Source organism: Felis catus, chromosome C1, assembly GCF_018350175.1.
Source record: "Felis catus isolate Fca126 chromosome C1, F.catus_Fca126_mat1.0, whole genome shotgun sequence".
Classification (NCBI taxonomy): Eukaryota; Metazoa; Chordata; class Mammalia; order Carnivora; family Felidae; genus Felis; species Felis catus.
The window spans coordinates 3,792,988-3,807,058 of NC_058375.1; the positions used below are offsets into that span (position 1 = coordinate 3,792,988).

A 14,071-nucleotide genomic window follows, 5' to 3' on the forward strand; every position below is an offset into this window, starting at 1 on the left:
GCTCTCCTCTGCACAGCGTATCCAGCTTCCCTCGCTCGTGTCTCCAACAGCTCCGACGAGAGGAGACAGTTAGCAAGTCACTGAGCGCTCCTTTGCAAAGATTTCTGCGACAATTAGGGCTCGATGGCAATTCAATTGCCATTTATTAGCCTGTGCTCCCTCTCACCAGGCCAGGGTGACAGCTGCAGGCAGGAACCTCCCCCACCCCACGTCCCTCAAATCCCCCCAGCCCCAGCCCCAGGCTCTGAGGAGAAGGTCAGGTGCATCCAAGCAGGTGGGCAGAGTGAGAGCAGCTATTTAGCTGGCCAACACGACAAGGCTCCTCCTGTCGGTGAATTCTAGTGGTCGAGAGAAGATTGGTTACTGTAGAACGTCTTATCCTGTCCAATCAGGTTTGACTTCATGAAAAGAAGAAAAAAAAAATACATCACATTGCTCCCACTAAGACTCTTAATTGTAACAGCAAACAACACACGGGAGGCCAAAGGAACACACTTGGAATGTGAGCCAGGTTTGTCGTGGAACAGAAGAGCCACGCCAACATTCACCAGGCAAAGCCCAAACAGACAGAAAACAGACACCTGGCCCCAGGAATGCCGCACTCTGGGCTCCCTGAGGTGGGCTCGACGGTGGCCTCAAAAACACACGTTCACATCCTAAGCCCTGAGCGTTGTGACTGTGACCTTATTTGGAAAAAGGGTCCATGCCCATGGAATTAATTATTATGAGATTAGGAGATCTGGATTATCCAGCTGGACCCTAAATCCAATGACAAGCATCCTTACAAAGCAGGACAGACAGAGAGACAGACAGAGGGGGACGCGCAGAGGGAAGGCTGTGTGCAGGTGAAGGCAGGAGCTGCGCCATCAGATAAGAGCCACCAGCAGCCACCAACCCGGAAGAGGCGGGAAGGACCCTCCCCTGCAGCCTCCGAAGTGAAGGCCGCCGCCCTGCCTGCACTGGCTTCGGCCCAGTGCAACTGACTTTAAATCCGAGGCCTCCAGACTGTGAGAGAATAAATGTCAATCACTTTGAGACACACACAGTTGGTGGCAATTTGGGCCGGCCGCCCCAGGAAATGAGCAAAGTCCCCTTGGCTTCCGTCCTCAGACCAACTTGAAAGTCATCTAGAGGCAGGTAAAAAGTTCACGTTATTTCATGAGGGTGATTTTCTCCAGCATTTCGGGGAGACCTTTCTCTTCCTGCCCCAGGCTCCTGGCCAGCACCAGACTCAGGGCCTGGCCACACCATAGAGGTGACAGCAGCGCCTGTCGGGGGACATGCTTGGGTGAACCGGAATGAGGAGACAAATGTGTGTCAAAGTGCCTCCCGGTGTCCCCAGTGTCAGCCACATCACAGAGGGACAAGGAAGCCAGAAGAAACGAGACCAGAGAGACATCACAGCTGAAGGAGGGGCGAGAGGCCGGGCCCTGGGCTGAGAGCAGGTAGGCTGTGCCCCGAGAACGCCCCCCACCAACGCAGGTGGCAAGGACCAGGGAACGGCCTCCAGAGGGGCACACGGGAGCAGCCAGAGCCCGGCAAGGAGCAAGGCCGCCTGTAAGTTGCTCTCTTCCCGGCATTCTCCTCGAAGGACACCAAGTCCTTGATCCCGGAGGCAGACTGCACAAGGCCACCCGAGGTGAGGAGACGGGAGGCAGACAGACACCCAGAGCCTGGGTGACGCCCACCGGGCAAAGCACAGGCTCGCACAACAGGTGTCACCGGCCCGGAGTCGTGCTTCCAAAAACGGATCGTTTAGATGCCAAAGCCCTTTGCAAATCTGACAGACAGTGAGGTGAGCTTGGCAGTGGCTGCAGGCTAATTTCCTTCACACGCATTCACGGTGGAAGAGGAAACCCAACAACACAGAATGAAAGTCACTTAGCCTCCCCTTGTAGGACACAGTATACATCACTTAAAAGCATAGGAATCTTCGACAGGCAACATATTCATTTCATTCTGTGGAATAAAGGAATCATTTCTGAACATATACATGAGCAGTGAAAATCAACAGGACCGTGGTTTTAAGAAAGTTCCATAACCTGGGACAAGTCTTCATGCTGACTAAAGGGATCATAACGCTTTGGACCTCGCTGCAAAAAAGGTGTCACTTGACAGTGAAGGAAAGAAGCAAAGGCGAAACGGCCCTGAGCCCGGAGCTGTGCCTGGACCCTCTGGACACCGAGTCCCCAGCCAGCCGCCTTTGCACGTGCGTCCGCGGGAGAACCGGCCCCTTGCCTTGTTCTTCTTCCCGCCCCCTCCTCGCACTGGGCCCATGGATGGCAGGGCCCAGGCTTGGCGGCCTGGCATGCCTTCCTGTGGGCACAGCCCCTCCACCTCTCAGGGCCAGCCCCCCCCCCCCACCGCCGCCACAGGTCAACAGGGGACTGTGTGCTTTGAAACAGCCACTGCTCCAGGGAAGGGGTGCACGGGAGGCCAGGGCTCATCCCTGGGTGAGGGGACCCCCAGGGGCCTCGAGAGAAGGCAGCTCTCTTCCAGAGTCAGCATCGGGGGAAGAAGTGAGCTCCTCCCAGTGGGAGGGGGAGGGGGACAGGGAAGGACGAGGGGCTGACGAGGCTGCAGACGGTCCAGAGAGCACTCGCCAGGCGTCAGACCCGAAGGAAAAGCCAACCAGGGGATGTGACAACACAGCTTCTGCTTGTCCAGAGACAGGCTTCCCCCTGGGGACGGTGGGAGAGGGACACGGAGCCCTCTGCGTACTCCTTACAGCGGGACTCACCTCAAAATACAGTGCAATTTTAAAACCAGTGTGTGGTATAGGGTAAGAGCCATGGGAACCGCTGATAAGTTTGTAAATGACTCTCCAGAAAAAAAACACCCACAGTGGTAAGCGAGAAGGTGCCATCAATGGAGGAAAAGGCCCTATTTACAACAGCAGCGCAGAAATCAAGTACCTATCAATAAACATAATAAGCAACTGTTCAACTGTTTAAAAGCTACGTTTTAGGGGCACCTGGGTGGCTCAGTCGGTTAAGCGTCCAACTTCGGCTCAGGTCGTGATCTCGCGGCCTGTGAGTTCGAGCCCTGAGGTGGGCTCTGTGCCGACAGCTCGGAGTCTGAAGCCTGCTTCGGACTCTGTGTCTCCCTCTCTCTCTGCCCCTCTCCCTGCTCTCTCTCTCAAAAATAAATAAGCATTAAAAAACAAATTCTTAAAAAAAAAAAAAAAAAAAGCAGGCGGCAGGGACGGGAAACCACAGCCCCTCACAGAAATGGCTGATTCCGGGGCTGGAACAGGGAGGACGCAAGGCAAGCCTGGGGCCTCTCGTTATGCCAGGAAGTAGGAAACTGAGAGACATGATGGAGGACGTCACAAGGACACAGCCCGAAGGCACCGTGCACACTCTGGGACACTGTGAGCACCAAAATAATCAGGGACGGCAGCTTTCGGCTTCTGGGGTTTTTTTCCAAGGTGTCCGTGAGTCCATCCCCATAGGGAGCTGGAAACCCTCACGGCTAGATGAGGGGCGGAGGTCTGTGCAGCTTAAAGGTCTCCCCACAATTGCTTCTCAGCTGCAAGGAGGAAGACGGCAACTGCCCAGTGGGGACATCGCACAAGACCTGACCAGGGATGCCGGGGTGGCTCAGTCGGTTGAGGGCACAACCCTTGATCTCGGGGTCGTGGGTTCAAGCCCCACGTTGGGGGTAGAGATTACTTAAAAAAAAAATCTTTAGGGGTGCCTGGGTGGCTCAGTCAATTGGGTGTCAGGCTGCTGATTTCAGCTCAGGTCATGATCTCACTGTTTATGAGATTGAGCCCCACGCTGGGTTCTGTGCTGACAGCTTGGAACCTGCTAAGGATTCTCTCTCTCTCTCTCTCTCTCTCTCTCTCTCTCTCTCTCTGCCCCTCCCTCACTCATGTACACACTCTTTCTCTCTCTCAAAATAAACATTTTTTGAAAATTAAAAAAAAACAAAATCTTAGAGGCGCCTGGGTGGCTCAGCTGGTTGAGTGTCCAACTTTAGCTCGGGTCATGATCTCGCGGTTCACGAGTTCAAGCCCTGGGTCGGGCTCCAGCTCAGAGCCTGGAACCTGCTTCGGGTTGCGTCTCCCTCTCTCTCTGCCCGCCCCCCCCCCCACTCGTTTTCTCTCTCTCTCTCAAAAAAATTAAAACATTAGAAAATAAAAAATGATAAAATCTTAAAAAAGAAACTAACTAGGCCAATGAGATGGGAGGGACCTCACGCATCTCTGCCGTGGGACCCTGAGGGACACACCGCACCCCTACCCCTCTGCAGTGTTCCGGCAGGGATGCAGACGCCGACTCCATCAGGAGGAAACACCACCAAATCTAACACAAGGAACACTCACTTCAAAATGTTTCTTAAAGAAGAGAGACTGTCCTATAAAAATAAAATCATGAAATAAAGCAAGTGTGGCAAATGAGAACAGGTGAATCTGGGTTAAGAGTGGACTAATATTCCTGGTACTTCTGTAACTTGTCTGTAAGCTTAAAATCATGTCCAGATAAAATGGTTTTTTTTCTTTTGTATTTGAATGCTTTATTGTTTGAGCATGAAGGCTTAGCCCGTGGATAGTTAAAAAAGAAAGAAGTTTGAGACAAATGCAAAGCAGTATTGCTCTACAGAGTAAATGAAACATGTATGAAATGTGCTTTCCTAAGCACCAGTGATAATAGAAATGTAATTTACAAGAAAAAACTACAAAGAGTTTCGTAGCAGGCCAACAGGTTTAGGGCACATTCCCGATCTGTTTAAGGGGCAACCAAAGGAGAGTATTTGCTCTAGCATGGAACTAAGTGGGCTGGCATGGGTCGGTACAGAGGCTGCCACTGTCCACGCGCACCTTCTCCCGGTGTGCTGAAATGCACAGTCATTCTGGGATATCCAACGTTCTGTGTTCCAACAGTAGGGACCAAGGCACATATGGAGACTGTGATTTTCTTTAGCATCCAAAGAAAAAGTTTTTAAAGACATTACATAAAGTCCTACTATGCCTTTTTCCCCCAAGAACAGTGTTAAGAATACGGAAAGGCAAGTGACAGACTGTGAGAACATATTCACAATCTGTGTATGTGACAGAAGACTTTTAGCAAAAATACATCAGACAGACTCCTATCTACCCAATAATAAAAAAGACACATGATCCTAAACAATGGAACAGCCACTTCACAAAGGACGATTAGAATGGCCAACCAACACAGGAACAGGACTCATCACTGGTGACCAAGGAAAGGCAAATTAATGCCCACTAGAAAGGCTGAAATTAAAAAGACGAAACCAGAAGGTGGTGAGGATGTGGAACAACTGTAATTCCCAAACAGCACTGGCACAACCACTTTGGAAAAACAGGCATTGCTTGGAAAGGTAACCTGTATCTACCTAGGACCCAGAACTCTGTTCCACGGCATTCACCAAAAAGAAATGAAAACATACGTCCACAAAGACTTGCCCAAGAATGCTTAGAGCAGCTTTATTTATTAGTTGGAAAAGCCAACCAACAGTAAAATGAAAACACAAATCTGCAAACACCATTACCTGATAAAAGATTAACACCCAGAACGCGGAGAGAACTCCTAAACCCCGCAACAATACAAGAGACCACCCGACTCAGAAATGGGCAACGGACTTGAACAGACATCCTCCAACGAAAATACAGGCCCACAAGCATGTGAGAAGATATCTGTTCAGCATCACTGACCATCAGGAAAATGCGAATCAAAACCACAGAGAGACACCACCTCATGAAAACTATGAGTGCTGGCGAGGGTGTGGTGAAACCAGAGCCCACAAGCACTGTTGCACTGTCGGCGGGGAACGTAACGTGGTGCAACCGATATGGAAAAGTGTAGGGGTTCCTCAAAAAATTAAAAGTAGAATTTCCACACACTTCAGTAATTCTGCTTCTGGATATACACCCAAAGGAATTGAAAGGAGGGTAGGGTCTCAAAGAGACACGGGTATTCCCATGTTCATATTAGCATTATTCACAATGTCTAAAACGGAGTAGCCACCCAGGCCCCTCAACAGATGGCTGGGTCAGTAAAATGTGGGATAGCCGTCCTTCAGCCGTAAGAAGGAAGGAACTTCTCCAACACACAGCAACATGGATGAGCCGTGAGGACATTATGCTGAGTGAAGGAGACCAGTCACGAAGTACAAATACTGAACGATTCCACATTCGTGAGGTCCCCAGGGTTGTCAAAGTCATAAAGACAGAAAGCATATGGTGGTGCCCGGGGCCGGAGAGCGGGGCCAAGGAGGAGATAGTACTTCCTGGGGCCGGGGTTTCAGCTTTACAAGAGGTGAAGGGTTCTGGGGATGGATGGGGGTGACCACTGCCCAAGAGTGTGAACATGCTTAATGCCACCAAACCACAGCGCTTAAAACCAGTGAAGATGGCCAAGTTTATGTTGTGTATTTTTACTACAAGAGAAAAAAGACATTAAAAAATAAAAGTCAGAATACCACTAAACTGTACGCTTTAAAATTCTTTTAGGCCTTGTGAATTTCTCAATGAAATATTTTTTAAAAAGGCAAACCAAACAAACAATTTTCAAAAGATAAGTGAGTGGATATCTTTCTTAAAGCCCCGAGGGAATCCCAACATTCAGGACAAAACAGAAGAGCCGGCAGCAGATCCCCCCTCATTCAGCGCTCCCCCCACCCACCTCCCCCTCCGCCGCACACACAGGGCGCACTCGGCGGGCGCCCCTCCCCCCCGCCCACACAGTGGGCACTCTGGGCAGATGGAGGGCAGAGGCCCAGGTTGAGCAGGTGGAGGTGTGGCTACGCCATATGGAGGGCGCCATGGTGACGCTGGGACACCCGGCTCGCTGCAAGGGACGAGCCAGGTTATCCTGAAACATTTCCAGGAAACCCTCAAGACGCCTCTATTTCCAAGTTCTACAAGTGCAAATTCACATCATTTCAGAATAAATCAAGGCATGATTCGCACACGCCCGATACAGATCGTCAAAATGTTCGGCTCTGAGGAATCCCAGGCACCTGGCGAGCACCCAGATCTTTGTTACAGGGACTTGTCTTGTCCAGAGAATACCAGCAAACACGTAAATAACAGACCAGCTCACCTTCCCCTTCTAGACATCCGGGAGGTATTCTGCCATGTGACTCCAAAAAGAAGGGCTGTTTTGATCCCTGGCAGCCCGTGGGGGCTGGCACTTCTAACATAAAAATGCAACAGAGGACCTTGGGCCCGATTGTTTTTACGGCTGCCTTCGTTCCGGGTCTGTCTCTCAGGCCCTGGGAAGTCTGCTTTCTCGGCAAACGCTGATGGAGCCCACACTCCCGCAGCTGCCAGCGTTCCAAAACGCGCCGCCCCGTGCGGGCACACTGTCCCCACGCACTCAAATTCCCGGGAAGGAAGCTGTCTGGTGGGAACAAGTACCCCTCCGGCTCTTCACCGCCAGCCCAAGACAAACCACCCAGGCTTCAGCTGTGCTGGCTAAACACAAGATGCGAAAGCCCCACAGCGGACCGCCACCAAGGGGCGTGTCTTCTCAAAACCGTTTCTCTAGTTTGTTTTTAGTGACAGAACAAAACGCTCAGGACCAAAAACTTCTCTCAGACACAGGTGACTGGGTGTAAGCTGGACACACTCCAGCCCAGATGGTGTCTCCCCATCCAGATAAACCAGGTAAAAGTGACCTGTCTCACAAAGGGCCTCAGGAGACTGAGGCCCGTAGCTCCCGGTCCAAAGCGTGAGGAGTAACGGAACACGGGGTTAAGGGATGCGGCCAGGCCATCCTGACAACAGGTCGCAGCACGAAAGGCAGCATCCGTGAGGGACACGACCATGGCTGCCCCAGTCGTGCAGGAAGACCTGCTTCAGAAACCGTTTTCCAAAGAAAAGTACAGTTAGCTTTCTGGCTCTGCCAGTTCCGATTCAGGAAAGGAGGCGAAGAATGTGCACGCGGGCTGCCTGGGCATCGATCGGGTGATACTGGAGAAACCCGCGTTAGGCGTTTAGGCGCGTCGACGGTTTTGCAGCGGTGTTTTTAAGCCCCACCGTTGGGAGACACGTACCGAACCGTTCAGAGAGGCAGCGATGGGCTGTCTGGAACCTACGCGTCTGGCCGTGAGCAGGTAACTTCTGGGTCCGCCACAGGCTTCTCTCTGCCATCGTATTTGAAATCTTCCACAGCGAAAGGGTTAAAGGAAGAAAAGAAACGTACGTGCCACGACGTTCACAGAATGAAAGCAGATCGTGACTGGATTTTGCTTGAAAATAAATCAAAACGGACTGTGGGAGTCAGTACAGACAGCAGAGGGCAGCACACACAGGTGTGACACCACTGGACCACCCGGTTCGTTTCACTGTTCGCCGTCTGCCTCAGTTCATGTCTGAAGCATCCGCCATACGAAGCTCTAACTCAGGGAAGGAAGGGGAGACCTACAGGTGGAACGCAAGTGAAGAGTGTGCCCCACGACGGCCCAGAGAGGGTCCCAGGGCGAGCAGGCTGCGGCCTGTCCCCCCCCCCCCCCCGGGCCACACCCCACCACCTGCCACGGGTTAAGCATTTCCATGAAGAGTTAACAGAATAATAAAGTGTCACGTGAGACACATCCCTTTCTGCTTAGGTGCTTTGTAATCGCAAGCAAATCAACACTGTATGCGACACCGTATATTACATCATCACGTGGTATGACCACAGTCAACATTCTGGCGGGACACCATCTACGTAAATGGGACACGGAGGGCGCCGCGTCTCCCACCGCTACCCACGTCCTCCCAAGGGCAGCTCTGGGGTTCCAGCCCCAGAAGGCCCTCCCTCCCCGCAGAGCCCCCCCACCCAGGCCCAGGATCCCCACCCCAGGCAGCCAGGCACGCTCACACACGGCCGCATCTTAGATACAGTTCCTGGTAATAAATAAAGAAAAGCAGACCTGGGAAGGACACAGCGTGACCGTGTGTCCAGCTACAATCACAACACCCGCCTCCAGATTTGCTCACCTGATCAGGACTCTCGATTATGCTGATCTGAGGTGTGGATGGCAGAGAGGTCAGCTCACTGCTGCCAGAGAACATGAGAAGATACAACCGCCCCTCCGCTCAGCACCCCGCTCCCCTTCCTAAGGCGCACCCCGGGGCCGTGCTCAGTCCCGCTCCTCACACCGGCCACCATGGAAGGTACCCGGTCATCCTGGTTTTGTTTTCGACCTACTTGTTAAATTGATAACTTGCTTTTTCAAACGGAAACCGAAATCTTAAGTGTGGCATGATCTGGGTTTTCCAAAGAATCGACCTCCATGATGTAAACGATGTCTATATGCTATACCGTGACCTCTGAATAAGGCAGGGGTGTGGGTACCGACCCCCACATGGTCAAAAACCTGCGTGGAACTTTTGACTCTCCAAAAACATAAGTGCCAAAAGCCTACAGCTGACCAAAAGCCTTACCAATAACAGAAACAGTCGATTAACACATGTTTTGTATGGGTAAATCGGCTGGAGAAAAAAAATGTCATTAAGAAAATCGTAACAAAAAACAGAAAATCTTAAGAAAAAAATACACTTACAGTACTCGACTGTATTTACCAAAAAACACCTGTTAGAAGTGGATCCTGTGTTGCTCAAGGGTCAACCGTATTTCTTCCAACTGAACCCTACAAATCCTTGCTCTTAGTTATGAGATAAGCACATTATCAAGTCACTGTAAGACATTTATCACTTGTCCAGATTCAAGCTTTACTACACTTAATGTCATATGAAAAATACATTTAAATGAACTCAGTTTCCAAAATAAGTATCAATCTGGTAATTGCGAATTAACGCTGTGGTCACGCCCACCTGTTGCACTCTTTATCACCACCGGCTGGCAGAGCGTCCTATCACCACAGAGACGGGAAATGACAGTGACAAAGCGATCACTAGGGAGAAGTGTTCTCTAGGCTCACGATCGCAATCTATACCTGTCACTCACACTGCTAATATTACGCTGCTCTTAACAGAAACAACACTAGTGGCGACTTTGTTGACTCTCGGGGCACGGAGCCCAGGGCCGGGTTCTCACCTTGCCGTCTGCCCCTGAAGGGCTGTTGAACACGTACTCCAGCTGAAAGACGATGGCGAACGCAGGGTGACGGACCAGCTCACGGAGTCGGAGGCGGCTTCTCAAAACTAGAGCCTGGTTTCCAGAGCTGGGTCAAGAACAGGGCAGAGGCACGTCAGGCTGTGCCCCGCTGCCCTGCACCCACCTGGGCGCCGGGCGCTGCTGGTGCAGAGTCCCCCCCTCCCAGCAAGGCCACTGGGCTCTTCTATGTGTCCAGCCCCCAAGGCAGTTCCCAAATCAGAGCCTTTTCAGGTGCCTCAGTCAACACCTAAACAACAATTTCCAAATTGCCAGAGCATATGTGAGGAGGACGGAACGGTACAGCCGGGTCTCCAGGGAGGCTCATCCTCCAGGGCGCCCGCCTCTGCCCGGATTCCCACGTGGCACTCCTCGGAGAGGTCTCAGGTTCTGACCTGGGAGGCACAGGACTCAACAGGATGCAGACCGTCCTGCCTGCTGGTTCTCCATCATGGGAGAAATGGATCACAGGCACAGCTGGGGAAAAGCGTGCCAGGGTCTCCTCAGACCCTAAGCAGCCATAGCGGGAGGCATCTCTAATAGCACAAATCAGGATTTTCCCAAGCTTATAACACTGAGGTCTGCTCCTGATGGGTACAAGTCGCCAAGACAAAACAAAGTCAGCCAGGAAGAACCCCAGGCGGGCGGTGCACACTTCTCGTGCAAAAACAAATTGCATTTCGCTCTGATCCTGGGTTACATGCACACTCATACCTCCTACCTCCGCAGGACCAGACCTCACGTCCCCGACAAGAATACCTGGCCTTTGAAGAAGAGCCAACTTTCCTGCTGAAACTGGCAGAGCGCGTCAAGGCCACGTCCATCTCGGGCACCAGCACCACGACCTGCGGCCTCTGCACGAAGCCCAGACCGTTGTGCACACCCACGCACAGGCGCCGCTCCAGGATCTCCAGCGTGCCGCCGTCCCGCGGAATGCCCTCCTAGGAAAGCACGCAGGAGACAGAGTAAGTCCCCGCGCGGGCGGGCAGAAGCTCCCGGGGGAGGGGCAAGCAGAGAGAAGAACGTTCAACAGAAGTTGCAGGAGTTTGCAGATCAGATGGTGCTGAGTGAACAGGAGTCCAGGCAAATGACAGGCAAATAAGGCCATCGAAACTACTGGCCCTAGGCCATTTTCTAGGTAGTTTCAGCTTTTCTCACAAGGACAGCCTTCTGGGAGCAATGCACCCCGACACTACCTCCCCAAAGACGCCCGAATCGTTGAACTCTTGCTCAGGCTTCCATGGCAGAGCTCAATTCTCAAGGCGCACCAAACAAGCAAGCAGGGACCCAGGCCCCAGGGTGCAGGAGCCCACCGCCCCCGAGGCGCCTCCGCCCTCCCCGACACTCAGACACCGGAGACTTGGGCACAGGGGGCAGCAGGAACAGGGAGCATGTTTACGTGGGAAGTCATAAACCAATAAACATGGACTCTGCCCCAAAGTGATCGCTGGATATTAAAGTGTTTCATCTTAACAAAAAATGTACAGGCACTTTAACAAATGAGCAAGGATAGTCCTCCAGGCTATTACTGTTTATTAAATTGTGTGATCGTTGCAGAACGATCCCTGAATTTTCAAGTTTTCTTCACTGCCCATTAATCAAGCTGAACAGACCTAAACTCAGCCTATGAGTAATGAAAATAAAGCGATGGAGGTAAGAGACCAGCTACCAGTTGGGTAGGAACAAAAATACAAAGCAGTAAACCACATAAGAAAGTGATTTTTATGGGAACACATAGAATTCAATGCTGATGCTCCTAAAGCAGCTCTCCCCTCACGCAATCCATTCTGAGCAGCAAGAACACAGCGGGAACCACAGCAAGAAAATGTGTGCTGCTATGGTTCCACCCTGTTCTCTGCTTGCGTTTCCGTGTTATACGACACATCACAGGGAGCTGCCTTTTCGAGAACGGGTAGTGAGCACAGAGTCCGTCTCACCCGTGCGTGCCGTACTGCCACAGAGTGCCGGGGGGGCACCCGCTGGTGGCATCACCCACCGTCACGGCACGTGAAGACTGAAGGTCCGTGACGGGACGGCACGGTGTGACGCACCTCAGCCAAGTCCCTGTCCTCCGGGTGCAAATACCCCACTGAGGGGACGACGACAGAGGAGCGGACAGGTAAGGAGACCGGGTGCTCTCGGGGAGGGCCAGGCACCCGGAGAAATGAGCCAGGGGGCGGGAGGGGCCGCGGCCTCAGCAGCACGCTCAGGTGGCCGGTCAGGACAGCTGGGTTCGCACAGAGACCTGAAGCCTGAGAGGAGCCACGTGAGGGTCTGGACACAGAATGTCCAGGAACGTGAGCTACGTGTCCAAAGGTCACCGTAGGGACGAGCTATGGCCCGTGACTGCCCGGAGTTTATGGGAATGTGTCACACGGGCAGGTGGAACTGGACACTGTGAGAGGAAGCCCCGTTCACAGAACGCGGCTCCACTGGGATAAAATGACAGATTTCTAGTCTTCTCCTTGGAATGAGCCAAGAATCTCGAAAACGGCCTTTGTAAGTGCAGAATGTTTTACCGGTTTCCCTATGCTCATTTGGAGGTTTAATTTATTTTTAAATGAAGACTGTTTTAAGATATAACAAAACCAACGTTAGCAGCTTACGGTAACAACACCTTTGTCACACCGAAGTTAAGACGACAGGCTAGATGTCCCTCTTCAGCCACAAAGAGGGAGCACACGGGACCGTGTCATCAGGGGCTGAGCCGTCCACCCTGGTGGCATCAGAGGCCGGCAGCATCCCCATCTCTGCCCTGCCATGCCCGCGTCTCTGCTGATCAGATGAAGTTCCCTGATGGAAGACAGTACCTCCCGGAAGCGATCACTGACGAGGAGTTCCAGAAGCTCTTCCTCAAATTTCTCCAGGGAAGGATAGAGCGTGAAGAACAAATCATCCAAGTCCCACGTGACAGACTTCTGAAGGCGAGGCTTTCGGAGGGCGTCCCCTGAAAACAATGAGGGGGCTCGTGTAGAGTATCCGCGGGGAGGCCACGAGGGGGTCCAGGGCTCTCCCCCACTGAGGGCCAGGCCGTGGTGCCCGCCCTCCGGGCAGAGGAGAGACCACGGGCACGGCACTCAGACCGAATCAGAACCCACCTCCGTTCACACGGAGACACCAAGCTGATTCAACAAACCCAGATTTCATTTACGGCCCGATTTCTCCCTCCACCCTCCTCCAGACACACGTTTTATAATTCAGCAATCCAAAGAACGCAGACTACAGAATGCAGGCTAACATCTGTTCCTTTCGGTTTGGTTTCCCTTTGTCACTGACTTCCTCTCTAGCGAGAACCCAGCCAACGATGCCGTTTCTTATTTTTGTACATTTACCTTGAACCATTTGGAAACATGCAGAAATACTCACGAGCACATTAAGGCAACAAGCAAAAACACTGTCTGGGCTGGCACCACCAGGCAAGAGCCCCCGTCCTGGTCGGGAAGCAGCCCCAGACTAGGAGCTCCGTGAGGACAGAAGGGGACGGTGGATCCTGGCATCTAGCTCGGTGCCCGGCTCAGAACAGGTGCATAAACCCTCGGCCTCAAGGGGCGCAGTCAGATCTGTGCAGAGCCCTGCCCTCTGGGCTGTGGCGCAAAGACCAGGGCAGCAGGACAAAGGCCAAGCCCACTGCTTCCCCACGAGCCCACAGCCCAGGCTCTGGCACCATGGCCCCAATCCCTGCATTCGATCTTCCTGCCCTGCCGCCCTCTTTGTCTCTTCCCGAGCTTCTACAAGCAAGAATTAAGGTGCAAAGTCAGACTTTCAGAGCCGATCCCGAAGTCAGAGAACGAAAACAATCGATGTGAGACTGGCGGACGAGAGCGCAGTGAGATCCCCCCGACGTCCTGCAGAAGGTCAATCAGCGCAGCCGGAGGGACCCCGTCGTTGCCCCGCGTGTACCAAGACCCTTAAAAACATCCACAGCCACCTTCGGCCTCGGTGATTCCACTTTTTCATCCTATTCAGCAAAATTAATCAAACGTAGAAGCAAAGCTTTATGT

At 52.5% G+C, this 14,071-nt stretch overlaps 1 protein-coding gene across 12 annotated transcripts in view; it reads right to left on the reverse strand.

Annotated features, from left to right (window-relative positions):
- NPHP4 (nephrocystin 4) overlaps positions 1 to 14,071 on the reverse strand; it is a 109,731-nt gene that overhangs the window by 56,554 nt on the left and 39,106 nt on the right. For all 12 annotated transcript variants that reach the window (XM_045035002.1, XM_045034998.1, XM_045035001.1 and 9 more), the window contains 3 exons: positions 12,881 to 13,017; positions 10,830 to 11,011; positions 10,014 to 10,140 (listed from right to left, as the gene is read on the reverse strand). In XM_045035002.1, coding sequence (XP_044890937.1) covers positions 10,014 to 10,140; positions 10,830 to 11,011; positions 12,881 to 13,017 — 446 coding nt within the window. The remainder of the gene's footprint in view (positions 1 to 10,013; positions 10,141 to 10,829; positions 11,012 to 12,880; positions 13,018 to 14,071) is intronic.